The sequence below is a fragment of the Pituophis catenifer genome, unplaced genomic scaffold (assembly GCF_029215685.1).
Source record: "Pituophis catenifer annectens isolate HBS135680 unplaced genomic scaffold, rPitCat1.0.hap2 SCAF_2, whole genome shotgun sequence".
Lineage (NCBI taxonomy): Eukaryota > Metazoa > Chordata > Lepidosauria > Squamata > Colubridae > Pituophis > Pituophis catenifer.
Window position 1 is genome coordinate 260,571,438 of NW_027256882.1, and position 24,635 is coordinate 260,596,072.

Sequence of the window (24,635 nt, forward strand, 5' to 3'; positions counted from 1 at the left end):
GTGTGAATCATATTATTACTTGCCAAACTATGCTTATTCTTATCTGTTTTGAAAATCATGCCTGCTTCTGTCTAGATATATATTTTTTTAAGTTACACCCCTGTGGTGAAGCACCAGAAACTGATATTTATTTACCTCTTCAAATCTTAAAGTTGTTCCCAAAAACTTTATGTTCTAGGTTTCTGTTCAGATTTCAAACTGAATTGAAATGGAATCATGGGGTTAGAAGGGGAGTAGCCTCCAAATTTTGAAAAATTCTTCCTTGGGGATAAAAAACAAGTATAGTACTGGTTTCACCTCTATTTGTTGAAGTTTGAAATGCAAAACTTTTCTTGCCTCTATTACTACTACTACTTTTTTTCCTAGTATTTTTCTGTACTATAAACTGTACTAAATGTATAAAATCATCATTTACATATAATAGTTATATCTTTAAATAAGTTTATGATGTGTTAAGAATGTTACAAATATTACAAATTGTTAAAGACATTAAATACTATTAGCAACAACTGCTGTCTTGAATTGTGCTCGGAGGCAGCTGTGCTGACATTTCAGAATTGGTGATGTCGGCTCTCATTTGCTCCCTGCTAGTCAGAGGACTTTTCGTTACATTCATAATAGTCTGAGATCAGAGCTGAGCCTGTGTTTTGCAGAACTGCAATGTACTAATTCCATATATGGATAATTTTGGACCTTTGTTTCAGTTCTGGATTTCTTTTTATAACTGTTATTATCTGTTTAGCCAAAATGTATGCAGTGCTTCTGCAACAATAACAATGTTACAACAAAGCTTCTGTGTCAAAAAACAAAAAAAGCATGACATTGCAGTTACCCTTTTCTCCCCCATCTCCCCCTCCCCCCCTTTATTTTTGGCTTTCATCCTCTTGGCAGTCAAGCCGAGCAGCTTTGCAATTCATAACTTCTTTCTAAGCATCTGAAATGTTTGTGCAAAGCAAAACTCACAGTGTAATACGGGCTGCTGTCTGTTCGGATTTCAATTCGTAAAAGAATTGGACGCTATTAAGCCACAGCCATGCTTCTCTGGAAATATGTGGCTTTTGTTGCTTTTGAGATCCTAAGATGAAAAACAACAAGGTGTCTCTATCATAACAGTTAAAGTTATGCATCAACAAAATAGCAGAGATTCTGACCAAACTTTAAACTTCAGTTTAATGCCAAAGTTGCATTCAGCTCTTGGAATGGACCAGCAACATTTGACTATAGTCATCTTCCACAAGCATTACTATGTATCTTGGTTGCACGTTGATTAGAAATTTTCAGTTTTAAAATTTTAGAGATTGATTTTAAATATAAATTGTAAAATGGATTATGATGTAGAGGCATACATTTATTTTTAGACAAAATCCCCATGCAGATCTTTCAAATCACATGTGATTTGAAGAATATCAGATTCTGGCTCATCTTTAGAAGGCCAAGATAATAACACTATGTGATTAGGCAATGTAGAATATCATATTTATCAGAGTCAATAGAAAACACTAGATCAGTATTTATTGCAAAGCCTGCTTAATAAAATGTACCACCTTCTAGAGAGGAATTTTTGTTCCTCAATAAGTCTGCTTATTCTTAGCAATTAAATGTACTTGGTCAATCAAATATTTACTTTGTTGTGTTAGATTGTCCATTTTCTTTTAACTTTCTCCTTGCAGCACTGTTCAGTTGCTTTTTCCTTCACCCAGAACTGAAATTCTAGACTTCTGCATGGATAGGTTGACTCTCTCCCTTTTAGTAAAAGCAATAATTCTTGAACCCAACATAATACACAAAGGGCTTTAAATCAGGATAAAGTATTTATAAAGTATAAAGTATAACATATAAAGTATGGATCTCTTAGGTTCTCCAAAATGTTTGTGTGTATAGCACTTATATAGAAGGAAGTTTTAATTTATATGATATGCATGATTGGTGGAGTATACTGGTAATTATCTTACTGAGGGATCTGATTTGTCCTTGGGATAAACCCAGATTACTTGATCTTCATATTTCTTTTAACTTTGGGGAATATTCAGAAATGCTTCTAAAGCTGTTTTTCTTTGTCACCTTCAAATTAATTCAGCATTCAGTGTAATATAGTTGACTATGCTGCATTTTATAATTAGAGAATGATGCCAGGTTGTTTTGACAGGATGATGTCTACATCTACAAAATAATTTATGTTGCCACTGCCAATTTAAACTGCCAATTTGAACATATGCATCCACCTTTTTCTTTGCAAGTCTCACCTTTAATTCTGCCAAAGTGGTTCCAACATAATTTACGTTATTAGTAGTTTTACAACAAATGAATGGCTCCAGATTTAATGGGAATATTTTATTAATTTGTTGTATGGAATGCAAGGTTGGAGGAAAATTAGTAAATTACAATGGAATCCTGACAAGACAGAGAATCTGTTAGAGTAGCGGTCCCCAATCTTTTGGGCACCAGGGATTGGTTCTGTGAAGAGATATTTTTCCACCAACTGGAGAGGGTGTGGTTTCGTGTGCTGCCTGCATCCCATGGATGGGGCTTCACTTGTTTGTGTGGCTCAGTTTCTGGCATGCTGCGGCCCAATGCTGGTCCACGGACCAGGGATTGGGGACCCCTGTGTTAGAGAGTAGCTTCCTGGTTTGGAAGCTGGGGGGTTAACCTGTTCTAAATGGGATTGTACTCTCTCAAATAGAGTAGTAGTTTTGGAGGTTCTCCTATAGTCACAATGTAACTAGAGATCTCCATGACTAGGAGTGTGTATTGCTAGCTTTTTCTTTTGGGGGTAATATCTGGCTGAGGAATGCTTAAAACTGGAGGCAGCTGCTATAGCATGCTGAAAATTTACTTTTACTGTTAGGACTGTTGACAAAATATTTTTTCTTTGCTTTCCTTTGCCTCTTCCTTAATTTTTAAAATATACTTTATTGTATATTGTATGTTTTAAAGTACTATTTTAGTATGAATTTTATTGTTTTATCGTAAATTATTGACAGTTCATTCTGTAAAGCAGTATATAAATGTTAAAAAAATAAATAAAACAAAAAGCCTTCTCAGGAGCTATTTGTAGCCTTCCCTAACAATGTACTCTTAAGAATTCTTAAAATTGGAATACTCAATTAGTCTAAACTATTAACTAATGGCAACATGACCTGAAATATAGTTTTATATTCTTTTAAAGAACATAAACATTTATCAGCAAAATTAGCATTCTGTTATCATTCATCTCCTATTTCTGACTGATGATGATCTTAAAAGCTTTTTTTTCCTTAAGTCATTGAAAGTCTTTTCAGCACTGACACCTTGTCATTCTGATGGGATGAAATTTATGAAACTAATTACACAGTGCATGTATAAATCGGCATATGGAAGGCTACATGTCTAAAATAGCACTTTAGCCATGCTATAATCTAATCAAACTTGACATTTCCTAGGAAGATGAAAAGCCTTTTATTTTTTCAAAAAGCAGCTGTGTTTTTTTCTGCTGTGCTCTTTGGGCTGAAAGACTGGAAATGCTTCTGTAATAAATCTATATCCAATCATGGTAATGGAATATTTATAAAAATAATTTAGGCTGCAATTGTATGCATGTTTCTTTTGAAGCAAGAGCCACCAAACTTAATGTGGTAGATGGAGTTCCAAATACCATTTGATCCTCTAAATCAGGAGTGTCAAACTCGATTTCATTGAGGGCCTCATCAAGGTTGTGTTTGACCTTGAGGGTTGGGGTGGGTGTGGCCAGAGTGGGCGTGGCCAGTGAAAATGGGCTCCCAAGCTCCGTTTTGGCTGCGACGGCCTCCTGCATCCCTTTGCCAGTGAAAATGGAGCTCGGGAGGGCCGCACACAATCCTCCCAAGCTCCGTTTTCACTGGCAGAAGCACTGTGGGCTGGCCCTTTGCTGTCTCCAGAATGGCCCTGCGGGCCAAATCTAAGCACCCTGCAGGCTGGATCCGGGCCCTTGAGTTGTTTTTTTTTTTAATTTGATTTATATGCCGCCCTTCTCCGAAGACTCATGGCGGCTTACAATGTGCTCAGCAATAGCCTTCATCCTTTTGTATATTTATACAAAGTCAGCTTATTGCCCCCACAACTGGGTCCTCAATTTACCTACCTTAGAAAGGATGGAAGGCTGAGTCAACCTTGAGCCTTGGCAAGATTCGAACCCTGCAGTAATTGCAGGCAGCTGGTCTTAATAACCAGCTTAATAACAGGGTGCCTTAAACCCCTGTACTACCAAGGCTTGACACCCCTGCTCTAAATAGTATTGAGTTGTACAGTAACATATAGCTTGATCCAGACCAGGGGTAAAATCCAGCAGGTTCTGACAGGTTCTGGAGAACCAGTAGTGGAATTTTTGACTGGTTCGGGGAACCGGTGAATACCACCTCTGGCTGGTCCCAGAATGGGATGGGAATGGAGATTTTGCAATATCCTTCCTCTGGAGTGGGTTGGGAATGGAGATTTTGCAGTATCCTTCCCCTGCCACGCTCACAGAACCGGTAGTAAAAACATTTGAATTTCACCCAGACTAAAGTTTTATAAAAGTGCATTGCTGTTGCTTTTATGCCTTAAAAATAAGAAACAAAGACACAAATTACCATCAATTTTAGACTAAAATGTAAATGGTGCATTCCCACAAATCATACATGGATAAAAATGACTGGAAATAATTTAATGCATACTGTAGATTTTATTAATTCTGAATTATTGAATCCATAGAAATTTATGGTGAATTCTCCTATCTCCCTTTTCTTGTTCCTCTTGTTGGGAAATAACTGCTTTTTTGGACAATCTGAAACAATGAAGAGTTGGTTTGGGCCAATGGGGAAACATCATTTTGGGCCTTTGTCTCTGGAGGTGTTTCCATTATATGTCTTTCCTTTGTTAGCAGAAAGGATGTCTGGATTAGTATAGTTGGTATACTTTATAACAAACTGAAGGCAGAGATGTTTATGTATTACAAAAAAAGGAGGAATAGTACTGAAGAGTTTCGTTACAATAAAGAGGATTGTCAAAGGCAATCTCAACTGCAGATGTTATAAAGTAAAATGTGTGATATTTGAAGACAAAGTCTGTTCAGGGACTAATTTTGCAAACACTAGAATTATATTCCTATTGTATATTTGAATATATTTACTAAAAACCTTAGTAGAACACTTCAGCCTGTAAATGTTAATAATGCCCAGGCACTAACTTTCAAAGGAACACAATATTCAATTTTTAAGAGATTTTTTTCTACATTAAAATGAATTAATAATTGTAATTTGATTGCCCAGCAATTATTTCTATGCCTTATTTAGAACTTCTGAGATATTGGCATTTCAGTATAATCTTTTATTTTAAAAAGAATGTTGCCATTTTATCTATTTCCCCCCCCCCTTTTCAATATGTGATTTGTCCTATTCAGATTCATGTAAGAAAGAACATTACTCAAATTGATTGATGGATTGATTTAAAAATTTGTATGTCCATCCATCTTAAACAAGTCTGGGCAGCACATATCAGCAATAAAACCCAGTAACTATAAAATATAACCCAAACCATTAAACCATCAAACAAAAACATTTATTTAGATGATGACAAAATTTCAGAAGTTGTATATTTGTATCTTCTGTCATCTTCTTAACCTTTCACCAGTGTATATAAAATTTTAAATAATATACTATAGTAATACATTGTAGTTATAGATCTAGAGAACATAAATTAGGTTGTATCTTAAACATGCTTTTCTGACCTCATATATTTCAAACTACTGCCATTCTTGGTATCTGCTCATAACTATTTATATCAATCAGTTTGCTTTATTGAGTAGATATGTTTTCAAATCCTTATTAAATGCATGTAAGAATGTATGGGGCTGGGAAATTCTGTAATCAAAAAACCCAGATCTTGAAAACCATGCAAATGAGATGAAGCAATATTGAAAAGGAAATGGGGAAAAAGCCTCTGCATGGTGTGTAAACAGAATCATAGCAAAACAAGAGCGGGACCAGATACTTGGGAATGGCTGACCACTGGACCTTTAAATAACAGCACCAATCATTCAAAGGGGGTCAGTGTAAAGCCCTTGGATAGAAAAAAAAAACATAAGAAAACTAAGGGAGATCCAGAACAATGTGTGTTACAAAGTTGTGAACCAAGTTCAATAGTCAGAAGAAAAAACAAGCCTCACCCATAAAATATTACAGTAGTCCTGGCAAAAAAAACATTGGGGCCTGGACTTGTAAATGTCATCATCTGCACATCCTCAGTCTTTCTAAGTGATGGATGGATAGATGACAATGCTCTTTATTTTTTATAATTGCTCTAATTGGAATTGAAATGGAAGAGAGACAGTAACAGAAGCAGGAATGAAGGCATTAGATGTGACTTACTGTTCAGTCACATCTAATGCCTTCTTACCTTCCTGCTCTCCTTTTCTTCCTGTTCTTACCTTCCTGCTCTCCTTTTCCAGTTTAACAGGCATACTTCAAAACGTTATCAGGCAAAGAAAGCTGGTTATATTTTACAGCATTGTCTTTGTTGCGGAATAAACTTTTCATTTCATTATCAAACTATTTATTTATTTGATATGTATATATTAATCCTTCTTCCTTTGTGACAGCTAACAAAACTTAAAAAACCAAGTCAGGATATACATTTTTTTAAAATACAATTTAAAATTAGCAATAAAATGCTAAAATAATCTTAATGGTAAAATCCTTCTGAACAAGGTGCATCTCATTGTGATCATCACAATTTTGATAAAGGGAGTACAGCTCATGCCAAACAGGCTGAATTTCAGGCTGAATCCCCTTTCCTGAATCCCCTTTCCTGTTTATCACCCTTGTCTTGTTTGTATTTAATGTCACAGAGCCCATTATTAAATACAGACAGCGTTACTTCCTTAGAATTGGATGTAAAGGAACATGAGAGCTGAGTGTCATGGACATTCTGATAATACCCATTTCCAAAATTGCATATAACTTATCTTAGTGTTTCATGGGAGGCAAGGTAGGAACCCTGTGGGGAACTGTAGATCAACATTCAAGATATCAAATAGTCTTACAGCACATTCTTCTGGAGAGAATGCAACCATTTTGAAATAATGCCCCCCCCCCCAAACATAATCCCACCATGGAAGTCTGCTCTAATTTAGTTAGAATGGAAGGAATTAATTATTAGCTCTATAATTAATTCAGTGATATAATTTAATTAATTCCTCAACCAGCATGCTCTAGAATCAATTTAAAGTAGCTGATGTTGAGAAACACTGTTCTAAAGAAAGCTTTCTGAATCTAAAATCCTCTGCTTACTTGGTACAGCGTATAGAATGCTAATTCATCAAGCTGGGGAATTCTGGGAGTTGAAGTCCACACATCTTAACAATTGACGTGTTTGAAAAAATACTGATTTAGAGCAGTTCTCCCTATGTGTCGGGACTAAAATTAGCAATACTGACTGTAAATAGTTGTATGCCCAAAATATATGGAAGACGCTACGTTCAAAATGTTTGTCTGGAGAATAAATAATTCTTTCTTTAGTATTGTGACATTGCCTTGGATAACAGTGGCCGTTTATTCTACTGAATTGGTTCTGTTATTGGCTGGTATTGCTTCAAAAATCTTTTAACACAGAGATTCTATTATGACTGAACCAAATGGTATGTACTTTTGATACTATTCCCATTATATTCTTGCTGTTCCAAGCTAGGAAACAATTACATTTCTCCCAAAACAGTATTTCCTATTATTCAGGACAGTGACTAAGGCTGAGACTTCCTTTGAATTCCTAGTATTTGTTTGTGAGCTGTTTCTGACAATTTCTTCAACCATCTTAAATATTCAGGGCCAACCACCATATACTCATTAATTAAAATGTAGCAGTTAAGCCCTATTACATCTTTTTCAAGGACAATTTTTTAAAAACAAGTTTAATATGCAGACTTCATATTCTAAAATATAAAGCATGGTAGGAGATAACTTAGGGTTGTTTCAAGCAGTACACGTCAATTAGGTAGTGAAATAAGTTTAAACATATTAACATTATGGAAAATCAATGATGCCAGGAAGTATTAGTTGTCTTTAAATAAATCCAGATGGAGAATTGAAAGAATTAGGATTTCCTAAATGATTTAAATGTTATGAAAAATATGTTTAGCTTTTTTAGAATATGCAAAATATGGCACAGAAAAATGTAATTTAACCAGAATGGCTTGAAAATAATGTTTAAAAGATGTCTTGTAGTATCACAATATTTAGCTACTAGTAGGAACAACTAAAATAGACAAAGGAGTCAAATTAAAATTATTTTAATACGTTGAATTGCTTCTTGAGACAATATCACAACATGCAAATGATTACTCCTTAGTGTCCCCTAAACATCTCAGAAAATTACTGTATTAGAGTCTATAAAACTGTCAGAGGAAACCTTTCCAAAGTTATTAAAATGCCAGAGAATCTTTTGGACCTTATGATATATTATTTATATTGCATAAAGTTAGTGTTTTAATGAGATAACCAAGCTTAACAGTAAAAACAGGATGTAAAGAACAACATTTTGCATTAGAAAATATTATTTAGTTTTCATTTTCCAGAGAAACACCAGTTTAGCCACTTTTATCTGAATAGTTGATGAATATCAATTACTCAAAAGTTCTTTCAGAAGTGGTTTGCCTTTCTCTCCTTCCTAGGGCTGAGAGAAAGTGACTGGCCCAAGGTCACCCAGCTGGCCTCATAGCCAAGGTGGGATTGAACTCATAGTCTCCTGGTTTCTAGCCTGATGCCACAACCACTATTCTAAACTGACTGTCACATAACTTAGTGGAGCCCAAATCAAGTGCTTGTTCTCTCTCTCTCCCTCCCTCCCTCCCTCCCTCCCTCTATCCCAAAGCTATGCTGGCTGGAGAATTCTGGGAGCTGAAGTCCACAAGTCTTAAAGCTGCCAAGTTTGGGGACCCTTGCTCTATCTATTTATCTGTGAATAGTAGCTTAATCAATATTTAAAAAACAACTTTGTAGTTAGACTATGGTAGATTAACTAAAAAAGACAATGTTGATTATGCTGCCTTGGTACAGATGTTATGTAGCAGAAGTAAAATATTTCCATTTACCTTAATATCCACTAAGAGACAACTATATAAGAAGCAATCCACAAAATAGTACTAAGGAATCTGATTGTTTCCTCTTGATGAAGATAGAAAAAGAAGACATACAGAAACACAATGGTGGAATGTGTAGAGAAAATGAAAACAATATGGGAATTAAGCAAAATTGAAGATGACTTCAGGTAGTTCTCAATTTACGCACAGTTGGAACTAGATCTTCCATCATTAAGTGATTCATCATGTGACTGTGACTGAATATATGACTTTTTTTTTTGCTATGGTCATTAAACAAATCTGACTTATTGACTTTGCTTGTTGGAAACAGCTGAGAAGATTGCAAATGGCAATCACATAACCCCAGGATGTTCACTCATTGTAAATTCTTGCTGTTTGCCAAGTGCCTGAACCGCCATCACATACCCATAGGGATGCTATGACAGTCTTTAAGTGGGAGAACTGTTTGTAAATCACGTTTTTCAGCTCCATTGAAATTTTGGTCACTAAAAGAACGGTCGTGAGTTGAGGACTGCCTCCATAGACAAAATTTCATTGATCAACAATGAACATCCTGGCCATTTTCCACTGACAACTTCAGCAGATTGTCTGAGAACCCCCTTCTTGCTACCACTACCTGACGTAGCAGCAGATTTATTTATTCAGCGTATTACATTACCCAGGAAACTAGAATGTTAGTATAGAGTTGTTTGGCTGCCTAAGACTCAGGCTGTTCAGTTCATGCTCATGCACTATCCAGGGTGCACACCAGGGGGCAGTAGCAGCAGAGTTGCAGAAGTAAGGAATACCAAAGAATTAAAGATTTAAAAGAATTAAAGAATTAAAAATTCAGCATTTAGGCCTACAGCCACCTTTTTCTAAATGTTCTCCCAGCTCTTTCTGTGAGGATGGTGGGAAGTCCTGACCCAGTGCTATGGGTCAAACTATTTAATGAACATGCTACTATAGGCATACATCATTACCACTTAATATCACGTCTGGCAATAATCTCTTTCCCTACTAATCTTCCACCTTTGTGTGCAGCACACTGTCATTGAGAATTACAGCATTGCGAGAAACTGGAAAATAAAATGACACCTCGCTTAGTTTTGGCTTGGCATGTACTACAAAAGCATTTATAATGACATCTTCTCATTGAAGCACCTTTTTTTTTTTTTCCTGCCCTCAGCTTAGAAATATATATATATATATATATATATACACATACACATACACATACACACACACACACACACACACACACTCACACACACACACACACACACACACACACACACACACACACATATATATATATATATATATATATATATATATATATATATATATATATATATATCAATTTTCTTACTTCTTCGTAGGGTCTATGTGTGTTTTTCTTCTAGCCAGGTTTTCCCTACGTAGCCAAGGTTTTTTTTGTAGCTCCAGCTCGGTAGAATCTCATCTACTCGGTTCTGGGCTTTTTTCTTTTCTAACACCTAGCAAGCTCTCAGTGAGAGCTTGCTAGGTGTTAGAAAAGAAAAAAGCCCAGAACCGAGTAGATGAGATTCTACTGAGCTGGAGCTACAAAAAAAAACCTTGGCTACGTAGGGAAAACCTGGCTAGAAGAAAAACATATATATATATATATATATATATATATAATTTATTTATTTACTGGTTCAATTTATATGCCGCCCTTCTCCGGAGACTCAGGGCGGCTTACAATGCGTTAAGCATTGTACAATACTTTTGTATATACCTACTTAGTAGGGCTTTCAGCCCCCCCAAGCGGTGTTCAAAGTCAGCTTATTGCTCCCACAATCCGGGTCCTCATTTTACCTATCTCGAAGGATGGAAGGCTGAGTCAACCTTGAGCCTGGTGAGATTTGAACTTGCAGTAATTGCAGGCAGCTGGTGCTATTTAACAGCACTTTAGTCTGCTGCGCCACCAAGGCTCTTATTAGAAGTTAAGGTAGGCCTTCTTGTCAACAATGTGGCTAAGTCAGTTTACTGGCCTCTTTTCTCAAACCCCAGCCTCCCAACCCCCTCCCCCCCCAAGAAAAACTAATTTCCCTTGAGGTAGTTTTATTGATTTAGGTGTGGTTTTGATGCAGGAATAATGTAAATGTTATGAGCATCAATTGCTTGATGTTATTTGTGCATCAGTATTAAGGAAGATAAATCCATCCTAGGCACTTGTGAATTATAACTTGGTAAACTAGAAAGTTAGTATTAGTCCATTAAGAAAAGCATCGGATTGTTATTCTGTGGAATAGTCTATAACTGTAAAATTATTAAACTAAATTAATGCTAATTATATTTAATTACGTGTTTAAATCAGATTAAAATTCAATCAAATCTTTACTATGGACATAGACCAGTATACATTAAGCAACAAATTAAGGCCTTTAAAGTGCCTATTCAAACCATAGAAGAAAAGCAAAGTAGGAGTTTTTGATTTATATATTTATGCAATTGTCACCATTTCAGATAATGGATCTAGTTTGCAATTCCAGCTTTATTAAAACATAAATAGAAGCAGTGTGACAAGGTATAATATATAGAACAGTTTTGAAGAAACATTTATCCCCATAGTAAATAATAGGGGCAAAAGGTCACCTGTTTGCCTGTGGTTGATTAATGGTAGTAGTTTGACAGCAAATTAAATGTCACATAAAGTTGGCAAATGATACAACAAATCAATATATAGTGATAAGAGCAGATACAATTATTTTGGTAGCCAACACTATTAGGTACACAACTTGATTTAAGACAACAGTTTACTTCAGAGACTTTCCTAGAAAATGATTTGAGTTTTCAAAAGACCCCACAAAGTATTTGGGTAGATAGGCAGTAATTAGAACAATTACAAGTACAGTAGATTGTATTTTCATGAGACAGCTGATGCCTCTTCTTAAAAGCTAAGGTAGAACAAACAATCCATTATTAAAATTTACCAGCAAGTATCAAGCCAAACTTATTTTAAGATTTCAGGTAAATAATTGGTTAATTTAGATTTACAGATATTTATCTTATACATAGCTTTTCTTTTAAGTGCAACAGTTCTTTGTTCCCTACAGATGTTCCAAGTAGATAATCCAAAATATTTTTCACCACTAGAAATAAGAATCAAACTCTTGAAAAATGCCATAATTGAAATACCACCCCTCTCCCCACCAAAATCAATGTTTATATTTTGTATGTATTAATCAATTTGATATTGTTTTGCTTTGCAATTAAATTATCTAGTGAAATATCTGAAGGAAGTTTTTTTTTTTTTAAGTTAATCCTAAATATTTTCTCAGTTCAATTTTTGGATTTTGGAAAAAGCTTATAGCCTGCAATTCTTCTAAATATACCGGTATTTATTCAGTTCAGACCTTATTGAACTCAGAAACTTTTATTTCTGAAAAAAATCAGTATACTCAAAATTACATCGCAAAATGGATTTAAGGGTTTTATTTTGATAAATAAAAGCTGTTGGAGAAGCAAATTACAAAATGGAAATAGCTAGAAACACATATTAGAAACTGTTTGGTGTTACTTTTGTCAGAGAATCTTTAAATATATTGTTGGAAAATATTCATTTTGTAATTTTCTAATTGAATGGTTCAGCCAAATTTATTTAATTTGTTTTATCTCTATTTTAAATTTTATATTTATATGTTTTATTTTATGGCTGTTCACCGCCCTGAGTCCTTCGGGAGTAGGGCGGTATACAAATTTAATAAAATGAAATGAAAAATGAAAATGAATTGTTTTTAATAGCCGATTGCTAATTAATTTAATAAATTTATATAACTGCCTAACTGAACAACAGAGTTGATAAAAAAGAAAAACAAATACATATACAAAAAATACACAGTAGCTGAGAAAACCAAAAATCATTTGTATAGCCAGAGGACAGATCCTCTCACCCCAAATCATTGGATGACTTCACCCAGCAGCTTCATATAAATAGTTAAATAGGAGGGTCAGGAGAAAGAACTGATCCCTGTGGCATATCACAAAGTTGTGGTTGTGGGCTGGACCTTTCCTCTGCAACTTGAACCAAAACCAGATGAAGGAGAACCAACACAACAAAGTGCCACCAATTCTTGGAGCAGGTCCAGGAAGATACCATGATTGATGGTATTGAAGGCATCTGAAAAAAGTCAAGGGCAAGGATCAAGACACTATTCCCTTCCTGCTCCCAGCAGATGCCATCCAAGAGTGTGATCAGTGCCATTTTAGTACTATACACATGCCTGAATCCCAACTGAAAGGGATTCAGATAATCTACTTCTTCCAGAGACTTCTGAACCTGCAGCAGAATCACTTCTATAGCTTTCTCTAAAAAGGGAAGATTGGAAATCGGATGAAAATTGCCCAGACTATTTGGGTCAAGAAGTGGCCCCTTGTGGATGGGGTGCACCATTGCCTTCTCAAAAGCCTTTCTTTTTCCTTTTTCTTTCTGCATTTTTTCTTGCTTTCCTTTCCATTGTTTTCTTTTAATTTGATTTTTGTTTTTGTCCTTTACTATTGCTAAAATATTTAATATAAAGTATTTTGTTTAAAGAGCGATAAATAACTGACTAATTAAAACTAACACGATATGGAAAGAATAGAATAGAATAGAATTTTTTATTGGCCAAGTGTGATTGGACACACAAGGAATTTGTCTTGGTGCATATGCTCTCAGTGTACATAAAAGAAAAGATACGTTCATCAAGAATCATAAGGTACAACACTTCAGGCATAATATGCCTTCTGAATTTCTTTTTCAAGATCTTTAATAAGAGCTCTGCTTTGGGATACATGTGCAAGAGGAAGGAATTGAAAGGGCTTAGAGTGGAGAAGTTGGCACTTTTCCAAGCACTGCCCAACTGTGTCCTCAGGGGAGATGTACCAGAAGAATTTTCCTTCCTTCCTTCCTTCCTTCCTTCCTTCCTTCCTTCCTTCCTTCCTTCCTTCCTTCCTTCCTTCCTTCCTTCCCTCCCTCTCTCCCTCCCTCCCTCCCTCCCTCCCTCCCTCCCTCTCGGATGATATTTGATTGTGTATTGTTCATTTTTCAGAGTAATGCTGTTGATGGATAGGCAGAAACCTTTAAATAACTTATTTCCTACATTCCATTGGATTAAAAATAATAAATATGATTCCAGATTAAACAATTTTATTGTTGTTAGTAAAAATAATTTTCAGTAAATGATGGCTGATAAGAATATTCTGTAAATATTATCCTAATTATGCTGCTTTTTCATGAATTGATACTGTCCCTTTGGGTAAAGTTTTAAAATCCCAAACATATGGTCCAGAGGCCACGGACAGAATGTTCTTTCTTTTCTTTTTTTTAAATTTGATTTATAAGCCGCCCTTCTCCGGAGACCAGGGTGGCTTACAATGCATTAAGCAATAGCCTTCATACTTTTGTATATTTATACAAAGTCAGTTTATTGCCCCCACAAACTGGGTCCTCAATTTACCTACCTTAGAAAGGATGGAGGCTGAGTCAATCTTGAGCCTGGTGAGATTCGAACTTACAGTAATTGCAGACAGCTGGTGTTAATCACAATGCTATCAGTCTGCTGAGCCACCAGGGCCCTTCTTCTCCCGGGGGAGTGGTCAATTCAGTGATTAAAACATATATATATTTGGTTCCTGCCTTTGTGAATGGCTTTGAGTAACTTGCTGTTAACAACCTACTGAAAGCAAATTTCCTGTTTGCATGAAAATGTTAAAGCAAGGAATGCATTTCCTAATTACCATATTAAACATTTCTGTTAAAATTTGTTCTATTTCACTTTTAAAAAAAATCTGAGATTTAAATAAATCTTTAAAAGCAAAATTGTTCCTTATTTTCAAATGAAGGCTCTTTATAGACTCTATTTTGCACACAAATTTTCCATTTGACAGAAAGAAGTTGGATTTCATAAGTATCTCTAAGCTAATTTGCAAAGAGATACAGAAAATCTACCAGCCTGCTCTTATTTCATTTTTGTCTTTGTTTTTCAACTGAAGGTTCATTAGAAAGAATTGCTCATGTGACATATGTTAAGTTGTGCTGCAATATCTGCAGTAAATGTATTATTCATACCATAAAAGGGAAACTTAAGTGGAGTCCTATGCATTTCAGAACTAATTCCCCCCCGAATATAGTGGAATTTATTCTCACAAGCATGTATTGGATTATAATTCCACGGGCATAGTCATTTTGAAAAGCAAGGCTTTATGAATTTTTTCTCAAATGTTGAATGTCTGCCTGTCCCATAAATTATCAAATGGAATCTTTTTTTAAAAAATAATATCACTCTTTCCCTTTCTTCATGGAACCTCTAGCAGACATTTCATAGACCCTTCATGTTCAACATTTTAGTTAAAGTAGAGAAGCAAATTATCGTTATGTGCTGTAATGGTGACGTGTTTTGACTAACTTATTGAACTTTCCATAGATCTGTGATGAAGGATATGGTGATTTAATAACAATGTTAATCAAAATTGCTACTGTGGAAATAGTGTTAAAGTTATAGTGTATTTATTTACCAATACCTCTATTTATTATTTCAGAAGTGAACTGTATCTAAAATAAGTGGTCTTGTATACAAAACAAATTATATTTAGAGTACAGAGAATATAAAATCAATAGCACTGTAAAGGATTACTTGGCCATCTGGCTTGCCATAAGAACACTATGAATATTATGCCAGAAGGAAATTTTTTCAACTAGACATCCCTGATTCAGGCTGCAAAAATCTGTATGCCAACAAAGAAATACACAAAACTGATTTGCTTCCATCTTCTGATCAACTGGATTTTTGCAGCCCAGATTTTGTAGTTCAAAAGGAGTTGATTTAATCAATGGGTGACAGATGTCAGAGACAGATGCTCCAAAATGGGGGGGGGGAGAGATCCATGTACTATCAATATAGAACTAGATCAGCCCTCTTAATCTATTGCTGAATAACATTTCACCATCCAGGAACTGGAATAATTAGAGATAGCATAGCCTTCTATAACCATGCCCTCTAAGTGTATTGAAACCCTAAATCCAAATATTCTGATCCAGGCTAGTTAGCATATACTTTTATTTTCTAAATAGTACATGACCTAATAGTAGAGAAAGATTTCTATATTTATTGCTGTCCTATTAGTTTATTATACATACTGTATACACTAAAAGATAGATATACACATATGTATATGTATGTATGCATGCATGTATGTATGTATGTCACAAGCCAATTTAACTTTCTTAATCTGAAGGCTAGGAATATTGAATATCTTTATTGAAATTGAGAAAAATGAGTGCAACTATAAACTCTGTTTAACAAAGTTGAACTTAGTTTTGAGTAAGAAATACAAATAATTTATGGCTCCCATACAGTGGTGGGTTTCAACTGGTGTAACAACCAGTTCGCTTTGTGCACGCACTTTGCTCCGTGCAAGCTCATTGCATGTCAGAACAGTGGAACCGCGGCAATCCGCTCTGCCACACCTACTGTATCAGCTGGGCTAAAAACGAATGAATATAGGTAGGTATAGTGCGGCGGGGGGGAGGGCCCAGCTGACGGTCGGAGCATTCGCTTTTAGCTCACCATCAGTGCTACCGGCTGTAGCGAACCAGGGCGAACCGGTAGAAACCCACCACTTCTCCCATCCAGTTTGAAATAAAGCCCATAGGTTCAGTAGGATTTATTTTTGAATGAATATATATGGTGCTTGTGAAAGGAAATGCTTTTAAAGAATTAAGTCTATATTCTATTTAAACATTCATTATTTATTTTAGACTGTTTATTTTAGAGCATTTATAGGCTATGCCAATCTGATTGATTCTGGTGGAGTGTAGGAGCAAATACGAATGCCCTTTGTATCAATCATATTGGACATTTTGCTTTATCTTTTGTAATCTTGGGATGTCTCTTTTAATAGTGAGTTTGCCATCTGGAGTTTTTAATAAGGATTTCTATTGAGTGGATTAAAAAAAGATCTGCCACCTGATTAATTGAGGGTATCATTGCAAATCAATATTTTAATCAATTAAACATTGTGATGATAGTGATTTTGTACAAACAATATAGAGATGACTTTAAGAAAAGAAGTTTATAGGTCAAGTTGGCATTTGAATAAGCATAGATGACATATTGTTGATAATTACTAATACCAAAAGCTCAATTTTATAATTTTACTAGTACAAATTAGTATCCTGAAGTACATTGAACTGAAAAAAAATATCATTTTTTTAAAGTTGTTAATTAAACAGTTTGCTCTCTGCATGCTTTTTTTGGTCAGGATTGATTACGGTAATTCTTTTTTAATAAAATGTGTCACGCTTCTTTCCTAAGATGCTGAACTAATTGCCAGTTGGGTGCTTAAACAGTGGCTTTGCCTTCATAATCCCAGTCTAAATTGCTAATTAATTTTACTCCCTCAAACAAAGAAGCTCCCATCAGAATGATGCAAGAAAAGGAAAGTTAGAAAAAGCTATGGCATTGAAAAATAAACACATTTCCATAATATGAAACAAAATGAATCAAAAGGTTTAGGCTGTGCTGCCTGATCGCAATTCTTTCATGATACTAACATGTAGACTTTATTTTAAATGTTCTGCAAAAAAGCAGTTTGCTTAGAAGAAGAAATGTTTATAGGGAAACCATAAATACATAAAATTCAGGATTTAAAATTCATTTTTTCTTTTCTTCCATATTTTCACAGGTCAAAAAATCCTTCACCACAGAAGTGAAGTTTTAGAAACCGTTGTGCTGATTAATCCTTCAGATGAAGCAGTCAGCACTGAGGTAAAGTAATTTTAAAAAATCATACCTATGCTGATATACTTTAATCAAAATTACATGCTATGGGCATAAAATAACTCAAAGCAACTAGACCAGAAATACTGATATTTTTATTTACCTATTTTATCTATATCACTTAAAATGAAATAGAATGCATGTCTACTGTTAAGTTAAGTTCCACTGAGTTATATTCAGGTACAATAATAGTGTATATTAATATTGTAGTCTAATTGTGTTATATTTTTGGTTTCATGCTTATCTCTCATTTTTTTTCATCCATTCCTAGATGAAAATAAACCCTATGAATCAATAAATAAATATTTCATATTCCCTTCCATTTCCTTGGTGACATTGTATATCGTCTTCTATAATTTATGAGGAAAAAGCAAGTGATGTGAATACAATATAAAATAACATGCATGGCAGACTGATGGGAGTATCTTGTTTCTCTCAGCGGTCAATCAAATGCTTGTGACAAATCTATAAATACTCAGAGAGACAGGTGACTTTTCCTATTGTTCCCACCCATTCATCTAAACCATCTTGAAGAGTAGTGCTCATTCATCAATTTGATAAAGCTCTCCCTACATGTTTTTCTGCTTATTTTAAATTAATTTCTGATTATTACATTTTTTTTCTTAGGGTTTTCTACGATTTTTCCAAATATTCAATATCTTGTTGATATTTTCCAACAAATATCAACTCGCATGTATAATTTTCTGGATCCTTTTGGATCTTTTTTTAAAATTACCATTTGATTGGTTATTTTCTTCTCATTTTTCATGGAGGTAATTTTCTGGAAGATGTTCTATATCTTTGTAAAATATTGCCAATTGTTATATTTAATTTGAGAACTCTTGAATCCTTGTCTTTCTTTAACATATCTTTAATTTCTTTATCATTCAAAATCCTGATCTCTTTACTTGCAAGCTTCCTCTGGCTTTAAGTTACTCAACAAACTGATCACAATTATTTTACATCTCACTGTTTTTGCTTATTTCTTACCCTATGCTAGTACTGTCCAAATGGATTAAGCCACAATACTCAGTCTCCTATAAATAATTGTTTGTGTTTTAAAACTTTTCTTTTGTGTTTTTTTTTGGGGGGGGGGGTAATTAATGGGCTGCTTTTGTTTGTTGTTTTGCTAAAGTTAATTTTGATTTTATCTGGGGAAGTTTTTTATTTCTTAAAAAAAACAAGTCTTTTCCTCTTTTTTTTTTTACCGTAATATAATAGATATTTCTCATTATAAGTTGACAGCATTCTTTCAGTGAATATTTGGCAAGAATTTTGTTAATTTCTTACTTTTGCCAATTTCTGCATGCCATCCTCTAAAATACATAAAATATAGAAGTATAATGCAGAAGCCATATATTAGTGAAATATTTTTGTCTGTCTGTTTTTCCTGGAAAAGCTGTTCACTTTGTAAAATGTGCTGACAGCCTTTCTAGAGTCTTTTACCACCAGGTACAGGAAACAATAAAAGAAGAGAAGTCTGTTTTTAATGGATCTAGTGCACTTAAAAGGGATGAAATTTAAGTGACATTCATGAGATAGTCAGACAGTAATCTTATTGTTTAATAATAATGATAAACAGGAAAGAGACATAGCCCATTAAAAGTAAAGGTACATTTTTATTTCCCAGCATAATTAGTTTTAAATCAGCATTGAATTTGCTTTTTTCTGTTTCCTAAAGCTTTTAGTGATCATCCCTGAACTCATTATAAAAGGTAATTCATTGAATCATATGTGTCTGAAGGGAGGAGCAAATGAGAAAATATAGATTGTCCCAATGCAAACTCCATGGTATGGCAAACTCTCTGAGCTTGGTTGTTTTCTTGTAGATGTTTCATTACCAAACTAGATAACAGAATCAGTGTTGACATAGCTAAACCCTGAGTTACAAATATTCTGTTCTTTCAGTTCCATGGCATGTATTTGTGCTGGATATTAGAACACACATATGAAAAGATTGGATTTGCATCATAATGTCATGAAGCACATTATTGATATTTTTTTCATCACTGCAGATAGCTATGATCACCCATACATTGAACCAAAATTGAGGGGATACTTGTTTTTTTATAGCATATTCTAATTTACTGACATCAAAGACAAGATGAAAATTGTGTTGTCATTATTGATCTGAAGAAATTATTCTCATCACTAGCTATAAAGATAGACCTCACTTAACAACCATAATTGGGACTGGCAACTCATCACTAAAAGCACAGTAGTTAAGCAAGATGCTATGTGATTGTGATGGGTTTATAACTCCACTTCCACTGTGGTCATTAAGCAAATCACCTGCAGTCATTAAGTGAGACATCACATTATCACAACTTGTTGATTTTACTTCTGGCTACTCCTTTGAGAAGTTGTTTATTGGAAGCTGGCTGTGAAGCATGAAAATGATGATCACATAACTGTGGGATTCTTCAAAGGGTAAGAAATGACCATAAGGATATTTTTTCAACACCATTGTAACTTTGAATGGTCTCTAAACAAGGCAGTTGTTAAGTGAGGACTACCTGTAATTATATATTTCTGAGACATGATTTCCTACATTTGGTAACATAGCATTAAAAAAATCATTAATTCGATTTCTCCTGCAACTGCAGGTATGAGGATGAGGTACTTTTTCTCTGCTAAAATTTCTCTTTTGTTTATGAAAATTTGATCCCCTCACACATGTGGGAGCTATTTTGATCTCAGGTTGGTGCCATTCAAAGCCCTGTGGTCTTGTGGGACTTTCTTAGAGTTTGGAAAGGTAAGGAAATTAATAGCCTGGCTCTTAATCCAGAGAGAACAGCAGGAAGTCCACTTTGCAGCATTTCCTGTGTGGAACTGCAGGGGAAGTAATTTTCTCATTGCTAGAATCACCCACTTTGGCACACCTCCTGTGGTTTTTCCCTTTCCTGCTAGGTAATAAGGCACAGTGGTCACAATTCCCCTATCCTTCACAGATGTTCTCCACCGAAGGCTTTTGTTGATCCACCCACAGTGGATGGGCCTTTTCACTTTAACAGAAACTGCAGTCAGAGAAGAGGAGGAATGTTAGCTAATTGCCATGGTTAGTGCTACCACATAACCCAGATGAATGGTTGGCTAGATAATTGTGTCAGGGAAAGGAAGGCTGAGGTTTCTGAGAGGCATAAAATGCTGCTGATGATTGTGGAGACAAAGCCAGTGTTCACATGGACTGGAGACTTAAGCTTTGATTCTCTTTTCCATGCATGTTTACTTCAGAATACAGTATATATCCTATGAAAATAAATCATATGAATCGTGTGTCATTTTAACAATATTTTAAAACTTTTCTTTAATATTTTGGATTTAATACACCAAATTTAGTTTCAGACCAAATTATTAATACATATCTTGGGATAATTTGGCTTTGTTATCATGGTAACATATTTGTGGAAGTCTCTTCCCTTGAATGCGCACCTAGAATCTACTGTTATTCCATTTCAGAGCAAGGCAAATTCTGGGGTCACACATCATTCTAATCAATTATGTGGTTGTTTTCCTTGGCATTAACAACAAAAAGCCTGGATGACTTACTAGATGATAGCAAAGAAGTACAAAAACTATTTTTGATTTCCTCTAATGGTCATCCAGATAGATCTCTGCAATCTGGTAGTCCCAACATTGCGCAGATCAAATCCACTATTTAGGATTATTGTGAATAACACCATAGATCCTTATTTTTCCAAACTTCCCAAACTTCTTAATTTTCACTGGACTTGCTATTCTGTTCTTTTAACTTGATTGGATTAACATTATTGTTTTGATTTTAAAACAATCTTCCTCCCTCACTGAAATACAATCATTTCTCCTTTTTTTGGATAAATATGGTCTAAGGGTAATGTATACTTTCCTTGAGGTTATTAATATTAATTTTTTCCCTAAAGAAAGCGTGAAGTATAAAAGATGTTTCAAAGTGATTATTTGTATCTTCTACTACAGGTGCGTTTAATGATAACAGATGCTGCACGACATAAACTTCTGGTACTAACTGGGCAAAACTTTGAAAATACAGGCGAACTCATTCTTCAGTCAGGATCTTTCTCATTTCAGAATTTCATTGAGATCTTCACAGACCAAGAGGTTTGTTTCTTAATTGTTGCTACTCTGTAAACTCATTGGGGTTAAAGCTTTGTTTGTACTTTTGATTGTACAGCAGATTTAGTCATTTAATGTTTTGAAGAGGAGTGAAAAAATCAGAAATAGATGTCCATCATGCTATTCATTTTTAAAATAAAATAGACTGCAGGACAAGGAATAAAAGATAATCAGTTTTTATTTATTTGTTTTTATCTCCATCTCCAACCTGAGGGGATATGCAACAAAGCAAATAGATAAATCCAGAGTATACAGCTATTTCTCAGTTAACGAGCACTCGTTGAGCAATTGTTCAAACATGAAAGTCCTGAACTAGTGGTGGTTACAACTGGTTCTTAAACTGTTCTTCTGGCTATTCCAGAATCCCTGTGATCACGTGATCATGATGGCACCTATGATGGTTACAGCACCCCACAATCACATGATTTGCGATTTGCAACTTTCCCACAGCTTCACACAAGTGAAGTCAATCAGAAAGCCAGCAGGGCAGGCTTAAGTAAAATTCCCCTGCCTGCAGAACCACCTCCAGTCCTCCTTTGCTTGCGCCATTCCTCAGTGGCCACTTGCACCACCTTGCACACTCTCCCCAAGTCTCACTATGCTTGTGTGGTATCTGTCCAGTGATTCACACATCCTTTCCTGGCCACTGGAACATCCTTCCCCAAAGGTTCTGAAGGTTCTGAAGGTTCTGCAGACCTTCCTCCCTTACTACTTGCATTCGTTCCTTCACCTGACAGCAGCCATCTCAATCCCCACCATGCTTGTACTGTGCTTCCCTGTCACCTGCACACTCACTAAGCTCAACTATGCTCACACTGCACCTCCTTGGCCACTTGTACACTCATGCACCCTGGCATGCCATCCCCAAGTCTCACACACTGTATATCCCCAGACACCCACACATCTTTGTACATTCTCTCCCACTCTCTCTTTACCTGCTTGCCTTTGGTCATTGGAATCCAGCAGGACATTGCAAGGAGATGCTTGCTTAATGACCTATGATCCCCACCTAACAATGACAATGGGGACTGCAAGAATTACCATAGCTAAGAAATGAAGTCACATGACATTGTGCTTTACAACTGCATTGCATAGCAATGGAAATTCTAGCGTCAATTGCAAGTAACTCAAGGGCTATTTGTAAGTAACAATACATTCCAATATTAATGTCACTAAGCAATCACTTGAGTTAAAATCTTGACGGAATAAATTTGTTTTAGTTGCCTTGCAGAATGCCAAGAAGGAGCGTATTATATGAACCTCAGCAAACCCTTTTGAGATATTCTTATTGACTGGGCAGATTCAGTCCTTGGGAAATAATGCCATACCACATAGGGCTTTGAAGGGTTAATGAACAATTTGAATTGGCCAGGAAGTTAATACTGATAGCTCTTATAACAAATTCAAAATCAGTGTTGCGTGGCAGTGGCAGGGCTATTCTACCCGTAATCTAGCATCCTTATTCAGGATCACCTGCAGCTTCTGGAACATTTTCAAAGGCTGTCCCACATGGAGTGCATTACATTAATCCAACTATATGTGGATCACAGAAGAAGTTAACATCACCAAAGTATCTTGGGATAGGGAGTGTGTCAACTGATGGTCCAGCTGCCCATTGCTTCTACCTACTGTTTAAATGGTAGCTGTAGATCCAAAAGGACCCGTAGATCATGAAGCAATTCCTTTGGGGAGCACATGATCCCATATAAGGTATCATGGTGACTGATGTTCACATATATATATTGATGTTTAGGAGCTTGTTCTTGGAGGGATTTAATCTTAAACTGAACAGTCTCCAGACACTTGCTAAGACTTTATATGATCTCCAAGGCTTAAGCAGGACTGACAGTGAATACATGAGTATTATCAGCGTGCTGATGACATCCTACCCCAAACTAACAAGCAGCTTGATAGATATATTAAATAGAGCATCTCACACTGCAGTAATCATAGGTTTGAAGATTGTCCCCCAACTGACTGCAGCTGCCCTTTGAGGTAAGAGCCAGAACACAAAAGCATGGTGCAATCTTACAACCTTTGTTGATGGTCCAGCAAGATGCCATGTTTAATGGTATTGGACATAGTTGATAGAGGTCTAATAGGCCCAAGAAAGTGCATTTCCACATTCAGTGTCTCAGAAAGGTAACTCTAGGCTGACCAATGTTGTTTCCATCCTAGGGTGTCAGGTGAAAGTTATTAAAAATGAGATCAACTGAGGTCTTCTCTGCATTATGAATATATATTCAAATCAGAAGCCAAGTATATTTGTTTCTGAAACAAACCTAGACAAGGGTCTAGAAGCAAGTGTTCTTTTTTAGTCCAGATCTTTTATATCTGTATGTTCTAGTTTGCCTTCTTCATGCTTACTTTACTCTTTAAATGTAGGTAATGTTACTATCCAAGTCTAAAACAATAACATTAAATTGGCTCAATCTTTCTAGGAAGTCAGCAAACACAGCTGAGATATTTCCATAGCTAAAACCATGATGGAATATAAATACTTTTGAAATAAAAGCAACTTTTCTTAATATGGAAATGCCTTGGCACCGAGCCTGTATATAATTGTATATAATTTTTTTTTCCTTGCAGATAACAGTGTATATTAGAGAAAAGAAGACTTTAGACTAGCATAATTACTTTGATTTGTACTAGAACACTGAAATCAATTATGGGGG

The 24,635-nt window shown here is 35.4% G+C and overlaps 1 protein-coding gene across 2 annotated transcripts in view; it reads left to right on the plus strand.

The window, feature by feature from the left end:
- The window catches only part of MAP1B (microtubule associated protein 1B), a 58,238-nt gene that overhangs the window by 19,802 nt on the left and 13,801 nt on the right, over positions 1–24,635 (plus strand). The window contains exons 3-4 of one of the 2 annotated variants that reach the window (XM_070938806.1): positions 17,756–17,838; positions 21,805–21,945. In XM_070938806.1, the coding sequence (XP_070794907.1) occupies positions 17,756–17,838; positions 21,805–21,945 (224 nt within the window). Of the gene's footprint in view, positions 1–17,755; positions 17,839–21,804; positions 21,946–24,635 lie in introns of those variants that run through there. The other variant, XM_070938805.1, reaches the window with a different exon arrangement.